The sequence below is a fragment of the Stigmatopora nigra genome, chromosome 18, assembly GCF_051989575.1.
Source record: "Stigmatopora nigra isolate UIUO_SnigA chromosome 18, RoL_Snig_1.1, whole genome shotgun sequence".
Taxonomy (NCBI): domain Eukaryota; kingdom Metazoa; phylum Chordata; class Actinopteri; order Syngnathiformes; family Syngnathidae; genus Stigmatopora; species Stigmatopora nigra.
This window is the reverse complement of record NC_135525.1, coordinates 10,157,175-10,164,938: the sequence shown is the minus strand read 5'-3', so window position 1 is coordinate 10,164,938 and position 7,764 is coordinate 10,157,175. Positions and strand designations below refer to the sequence as shown.

The following is a 7,764-nucleotide window of genomic DNA, read 5'->3' as shown; positions in this document are numbered from 1 at the left end:
CCTAAACGGCACGCTGTGAACAGTTGCTCAAGTATTATTGGAAGCCGTGGTGACAAATGGGTGTGCGCAAAAGCCTTGCTCTCCCACACACACACTGTTATTTGCATTTCAGATATTATTTGAAGTCCACTCGGTCATTAAGTTGGTCAAATCTAGACAGAAAATAAACATCAATTGCAGTTAATAACTGCCTTTAAAGTAGAAAAAGTCTCAGAATGATGTTGACAAACTTGTTAGCCTGATGCTAATCAATGGGATGCAGAAATTTTAATTAAAAACTGGAAGAATAAAGCAACTCTAGACATAGTGTCCAGATTTTAGCTCACAAAGAGCCATAAGCACCTATCAAAAGAGCCACATGTGGCTCCCGAGCCACAGGTAATAACCATTTCAGCACAACACAAGCTAAATTGAAGTAAAAAAATAGGTCAAATAAAATGGATGACAAGTTAACAGTCGCATTAGTACAAAAAAAGCAGTGAAGAATTGATAAAGTAGAAGATTAGGTATTATAATTATATGACTAAATTCATTGGTCTGGTACAATGGAGTGTAAATTGCGTATTATAGTCCGGCAAATACACCAAGTGGTAGAATGACGCATTATATTTGGGTTGTACTGGATTTTGTTCCCATAATAACTCTCTACCTCCCTATAGAGCCGACCTGATTGCGTCGACCTTCTCTTTCTTCTTCACTCTTGAACTTTTTTATGGCCTGGTTTGACACTTTTCATTCGGAGGCCGAAATATGGCCACGCCGCCATACGGAAAAGCGAGGGAAGGAACACGCGTAGGCGACTTGGTGACTCATCCGAGAATAAAGGCTGGTCCAAAAGTCAAGGCGTATGCAAACTTGGGTTTGATACTTTGGAGGGGAGATTTAGTGCGGGTGAACGAGGTCAACAAAACAGCCGGCGAAAGAATTCTGAAAATGTGCTTTTGTATCCTTTTGTTTTGATTTGTCTGCAATTCAGGGCCATAAAAATGCACGCCAACTGTTATACTAGTCTCAAGGGATTCTGTTTTGCTATCGTTTATCTTTAAAACGACTTTGAAATTGATACTGGGCCAGTCTTGACTTCGTCCAGCATAAGGGGGAGAAAAAAAAGGTAGCCTGACTGAAGATGTAGTGACCAAAGATGTCCGCTAGAGGGCTCTAAAGCGACAGACCAATGAGTTAACATGGGGAAAGTTGAGAGTTAAATTTTGGAGTTTCAATTATGATTAATAAAAAATAAGGGGAATAATGGGAGTTGATTCGAAATAGATTGGACGTCTAGCACCGTCTAGGAGTTAAAAAGAAAGGAAAATAGAAGAAAATAGTCACAGGCTATCAACAAAGTCAAAAGCAGATGTTTCAGGTCACATGAGGATTGACACACACACACAAACACACCCATAGTTGGGAAAGGAAAAAAAAGGATAAAGTTGATATTGTAGAGGCAGGAATGAAAAGAAATGACAAAAGCTGCTCCCTGGGATGGGCTGCACATTTTTCAAATATTTTCCAAGTGGAGTCAAGTAACAAAAAGCAAAAAAAGTCATTTCTCCTCTGCATCTTTCCCACTCACAAAATGTGACATTCTATTAAAACGAAAAAGATCTTACCCTATTTTTTTGGCGAGTTTTGTATTCATATCATCATAAATGGCAACATTTTATGGCACTAAAATCTCAAGGAATTCACCATTAGTTTGTTTCTGTAAAAAAAGCTCATTATTAAGCAGAAAAACAATTTTTGTGTGAAAATAAATGGCGACAAAAGGCTTCTTTTCAAAGACGCCTTTTTTATTTGATAATACAGAATACTTTTGTCCTTTTTTTTTGTTGCCGGACGTACACAAAGCATTGAACACATGCACGGTGGGTGGTTTATTATTATTATCATCATCCTTATTATTATTATCATTATTATTCACAGAAAAAAACCAAAGAAAAATGGTCTTGACTCTCACGGTGCTCCAGCGCAAGAGGACCTCGCTTCTCGCCTTCGACGCATTTAAAAACAAACAAAAAAAATGGAATCAAATACGCCAAAAGCAAAAAAGTTGAGTTATTAAATTATGCCTCTAATAGTCCTCTATATATATTCGGTACACGGTATAAACAATCATTTGCCAGATTATTAGGTAGACCTTGAAGAAAACCAACAAAAGCATACTTTGAATCCCATTTTAGTTCAAAATTGACCTGATTTTAAAGTTTTTTTTAATGTTTTTGTTGGTTTTGACGTCAAGTTGCATGACCTTTTAAAGTGGAAAATGCCTCTATGCAATTGTGCTATTGTTTTTTTTTTAAATTTGCGTATAAAGCGGCGCGTCATGCGTTCTAAAAAGCTTTGGCGAGGAAAAAAATAATAAAACATCCGTTTTATTACGTTTAGGGTCTAATGTCGACTCAATTCAGTACAGTTACTGCACTATAAACGTAAAAAAGCCACTAGACTTTGTTTTTTAATGTATAGACATGATTTTATGACTACTTTTTGATGTCTGCACTTTATAGTGAATTTTTGAATGTCACTATTTTATCATGACAATAAAGTTATTCAATTCAAAGTGACTCTGAGAAAATGTATTAAATGTATTAAGATGGACAAATAAAGTTATGAGATCCAAATGGCTCGTTTACCTTTAATCATAATAAAGGGAGATTTAAAAATACAAAAATAAAAATCGCCCTTTTTTGTGCAGCACCAAACAAAAAAAACAATGAATTTTATATAAATTAACTTATAAATTTGATCAATTTATGGCATAATTGGAGCAATTTTAGTCGTGATTTCTTGTTTCTGAACTTGGAAAAAAAATATATAAATCATAAAAAAAAATGCATGAATTTCTTTTGAACTAAAAAAAACGACAACAAAAAAGTGCTCCGTCGTTCCAAACATTCTCTACACGCAAAAAAAAGACTACAAAAACAACAAATTGCGTCCTCCTGACGCCAGCCTCAGGAGGAAATGACATCACCGGCGGAGCCATCTGACCCAGCTTGGCTTTTTCTAAAAATGGACAAAAGAAATCCAAACGGCCCAAACGGATTCCCTCCAATCTAAACGGCCCGATGGTATACTTTTGGGCCCCCATCCCTCCGTCGCCCCCGTCCTCCCGTAACCCACCACTCCCTACCCTCAAGGGTCCTCGGCGTCCAGGAACTCCTTCTTGGGCGGGGCCACGCCGCGGTACCAGGAGCAGGAGCCGTCGGCGCGCTTGACGCAGGCGTAGTGGTTGGCCTGGCGACCGTTCACCTGCTTCTCGATCATCAGGTCGGTCCACAGGCATTCCTCGGGGGCCGAGATCTCGCAGGGCAACGAGGGGCAGCGGACGATCTGAGGGGACCCCCGCCCACGAACACACGTTTTACCAAAAGCTCCTCCCCCGAGAAAAAATAATAATTTTGCCTTCCCGTCGCCAATCGCAAAGAAAAATCAATAAAGACGATCGAAAGGGGCAAAAAGCTAATTCGAAAAGGCCATATTTTGGCAGAAAATGGTTTGTTTTGAAAGATTTTTATTTGGACTAGCAAGTATTTTTTGGGGGGATTTTAATGTAGGGCTTGTGATTTAATTTTAATGAATGACGATTAATATTTTGTTTGATCTGGATATTTGATTCTTTTTGACAGCAAATTAAAATTCAACCAAAAAAAGTGCTAATCTAATTTGTATCATGTTTTTATCTCAAATTTGCGTCATATTTACAGTCATTTTTAGGGAAAATTATTGGCCTAAAACTCATGATAGGTTAAGATGCATTTGTTAGCATCAATTAAATCTTCATTATTTGACATTTTTGGCCTAAAACTTTGATGTTAGCCAAACGTTTTCTTTGTATTTTTGACATAAGCTACATTAGCATATTTTTATAGCGCTTTCCTGTTTCTTACCTTGTACAAAAAGTGTCATTATATCATTATTTTACATTTTTGGCCTAAAACTTTAATGTAAATCAAACTTTTTCCTTTGTATTTTCTACATACGGCACTTTAGCATATTTTTATAGCGCTTTCCCATTTCTAATTTTGTACAAAAAGTGTTCAACCTGCCATGTTTTTTGGTGAAATTGGAAGGCACTTACCTTGCACTCGCAGCCCATTTGGTAGCGTTGGCTCAGACTCTTTTTCTGGGTGTTGGTCAAGAAATCCCACGGCATGATGTAGTCACACAACGTCACGTGCATCTGCCCGCCAGTGTCGGACCTCCCTGAAAAAAGAGACGCCGCCGTCAATACCAGAAATGACCACCAAATACCCAAAATCAACAGAAAGCATATTTCATAATTTGTGTCTGGAGATCATTACCGGAGATGAGGTACTCCTTCTTGCCGCTGGTGTCAAGGGTGACCCCGCAAACGGCCGACATGGGGGCGGTGAAGATGGTGTCGATGTCCTGATTGGGTCCCTTGAACATCTGCCAAAAAGAAAGAGAAAAATGAAATGACAAAGTACAAAAAAAGTTGAAGTTCCAATGGGGGGCGCTACCTTAATCTGTTTGATGTCATACTGGATTCGCTTGATGGGGTTCCCGTAGATGTCGTTGCCGGAATCCACTTCGCGTTCGCCCACCACTTTGGCTCGGATCACTGTCACACACAAAAATACAGCCATTTTTAATACAAATTAAAATTCGATATACAAAGATTTTTTTCCTTTTTATGTTTGACTTATAAACATCTGAGAAAACAATTTGACTACCAATGCTACTTTAACATATGCTTATACTTGGTTTTTGATTTAAAAAAAATGGCCTCCAAACAATTTAGTGTTCAACCAGTTAGCTTAGCATGCAAGTTTTTGGGTTGTAGAGTACCCGGAGAAAACCCACATAATCCTCATCAATTGATTGAATGCAAACCGTCTTATTTTGGTTTCCAGACTTGCCGAAATGAACTCAAAAAGCCTCCCGACCAAATAAAAAGTCTATTTAAAGAAGCTGAAAGCGGATACCCACACGTTTGACGACGTCCACCTTCAACTATGCTGACGACATGAATTCACAACGGAAAATGTGAGCGAGCCAGTCAAGGAAAAACAATCAAAAGCGCACACACACACACACATGGCGTCACCACTCGGCACGATAAACCGGGAGTGTATCCTTCTTTCCAGAACAAACCAAGACGTCCAATCACCCCAATTTTGCTACTTTACTTCATCACACCACCTGAAAGGTGAACAACAACAACAACATTATTTCCAGTAACCAATGAATGCTTTCCGCTCAACTTGTGTGCAAAACTCTGCATTTTTTGGTCGCAACTCTGCAAACACACAGCACACAAGCGCGGTTGTACCTGGCTGGCGTTCCGGGTTGCATTCCTCCGAGCCCCCTCCGCCCCCCGACCTCATTCCGCTTGGCAAACTAACGAGCGGGGGGGATCGTCAGCGGGGGAGCAAAGCAGACAGGAAGTTGCCCGTAAAGCAGCCGACGGGGCTCGATGGGGGGGCTTCTACTGCCCATAAAGTTCTAAAGCGCGCAGATCAATCACCACCAGGTCACATGACCACCAGCAAACCACATCGTGACCCACATTTTCTTGGAATGACTCAGACGGGGCTCATCCCGGACCACTTTTCCATGTGAAAACCCCCTTTGCCTCCAAAAATCCCCCCCTAAGTATCGACACCCCCCCACCCCAAGCCCGCCACCACTACCGCCACGACCCTCTTCCCGTTTCCAGCGGCCGCCACATGTTGAGCCAATTACAGAGCGCAAACCTCAGCCGCAATTTTTGTCACGTCAGCGACGCCGATGTGCAAGAGCAGCTTTATTTTGAAACCCCCCCTACCCAAAACGACATCTTCCCCCTAGCCTTGCCTCATTGTTTCTCCACTTCCTCGGTGAAATCAAAAAGTTCCTCTTTGGGGACCAAAAGGTCATTTGGCTTTTGAGCGGCCTACGATGAAATAATGGCCTTTCACGAATTCTGCCCGGCGACAGGGGAAACGAGCAAGTTAAAAAAATGGCGGCTTCCTGTTGTTTACAAGATGGAAGTTGCTGACACTAGAAAAAGGGACATGATTAGATGACATCATTTTTGCAATTCCATTTTCCTGTAATGGCAAACATTGCGCTCCTCAAAAATCGTATAAAATAACAGAAAAGTTTGCAGTGTTGGAGATTTGATTTCTTTCCACCCCCCCCCCCTTTACGTGAGACCCAACCTTTCCTTTCCACACTGCCCCCCTCCCTATCTTTTCTGTCGGCGGTGCCACGTTGCCCCAGCCCAGCGACGTCGGCATCCTGGCGGTCTTGTAAAAAAAAAAAAAGACCCTTTGCAGATGGCATTTGCAGAAAAAGCGCATTGACGAATGGGAATGGAGAATGTTTAGCCAATTTATAGGCGACGCCCATTTTCCTTTTAAACCCAACTAAAAGTAACAACTATACAAGGCTTTTCGCTTAAAACTCACCTTTTTTAAAAAACACACATTTCAAGTAGTAAAAAGTAATCAAAAGGACTTGACGGGAATTTGTTCTGATTTTATAGGTGACCTTTGACCTTCTCCCACCTGTGACAGTAAGACCTGATGTTAGATTTTAAAAAAATGGACATCCCATAGTACAATTGACTTTGATGTTGACTAAAATTCAAATTTAAGACTTTTCTATTGATCCCTGAATATGATGAGCAAGGCAAAAGTACTTTTTTTTTTAATTAGGCTCGATCACATTATTATTACTAGATATTAACCCATGACAGTAACAGACATCCAATCCATTTTGACAGATTTTTGAAACAATGATTTTGGGATTGGACACCAATGGCAGTGACCTATGACCTGTTGCCATGGGAGTTAATGAGTTAAGATAACAGCTCCCAAAATGATCCACAAGTAGGATGCAAAAATATCTATATTTTATCCCATTTTTACATTAAACTACTGAAACAAACCATTGTAATCATTTGATAACAAAGCTTATGTCCAACTATTATACTAATATTAATATCATTACTATTAGTATTATTACTATTAGTATTATTACTATTATTATCATTATCATTTACAACCTTACACAAGTGAAAAAAATAGATGTGATTTTTTTAGTAGTACTTTTTCTCAAAACTAGGCAAACGCTAGTTGGGTTGCCAGATAATGATAATAATAATAATAATAATCGAAGATCGGGCCGTCCCTAAGTACACTGCTGTTATTTTTTGTAATCAGCATTCAGGTCATGTCCAGTCGTGGCCTCGGAAAAAAAAATGACGGGGGCGAAAAAGAAGAAAAAGGCAAAAAAGAAGAAGAATTAGGAAAAAGTGGAAGCTTACTCACCCACGTCGGCGTTGCAGAATGCCTGTTGCGGGTGCACCGGGGCGCAACTGCACGCCTCGGTCAGCTCGTCCGTCCGCCACACGAGCAACAGCGCCAGCGTGCACAGGACGCCGTTCGCCCTCATGGTTGACGCAGAGAAGACGAGGCGAGGCAAGGCGAAGAGATGCTGATCGGCGCTTGTCAACGAGCTCTTGTGGGCCGGGACAAGGGGGACCAGGAAGGGGGGGTTAGGTGCAGGTTATTTATTCTCGGTGCCTGCGAGGATACAAGGCTCGGCGTCAATGACGGAAAAAAAGAGGCTGAAAGCACAGTGTCGCTCGGACTGACTTGAGACTCAAGTGGCGTTAGAGAACGCTTGTTGTCGTCTGCTTTTATAGTGCTTGTCAATGGGACACGCCCCCGTGTGGCGACGGCGAGAGGGACGGGCCAATAAGCTGTGTGCAATAAGGAAATGCAGACAGACAATCTCAAGGGGAAACTTCAA

The 7,764-nt window shown here is 40.9% G+C and overlaps 1 protein-coding gene across 1 annotated transcript; it reads right to left on the bottom strand.

The window, feature by feature from the left end:
• Positions 1-2,836: 2,836 nt before the first annotated feature.
• timp2a (TIMP metallopeptidase inhibitor 2a) lies at positions 2,837-7,636 on the bottom strand. Its single transcript, XM_077739419.1, has 5 exons — positions 7,281-7,636; positions 4,485-4,585; positions 4,305-4,413; positions 4,082-4,206; positions 2,837-3,333 (listed from the first exon to the last, which is right to left on the bottom strand). The coding sequence occupies exons 1-5, from the start codon at positions 7,402-7,404 to the stop codon at positions 3,136-3,138; spliced, it is 657 nt and encodes a 218-aa protein (XP_077595545.1). The 5' UTR covers positions 7,405-7,636; the 3' UTR covers positions 2,837-3,135.
• Between the last annotated feature and the right edge of the window lie 128 nt (positions 7,637-7,764).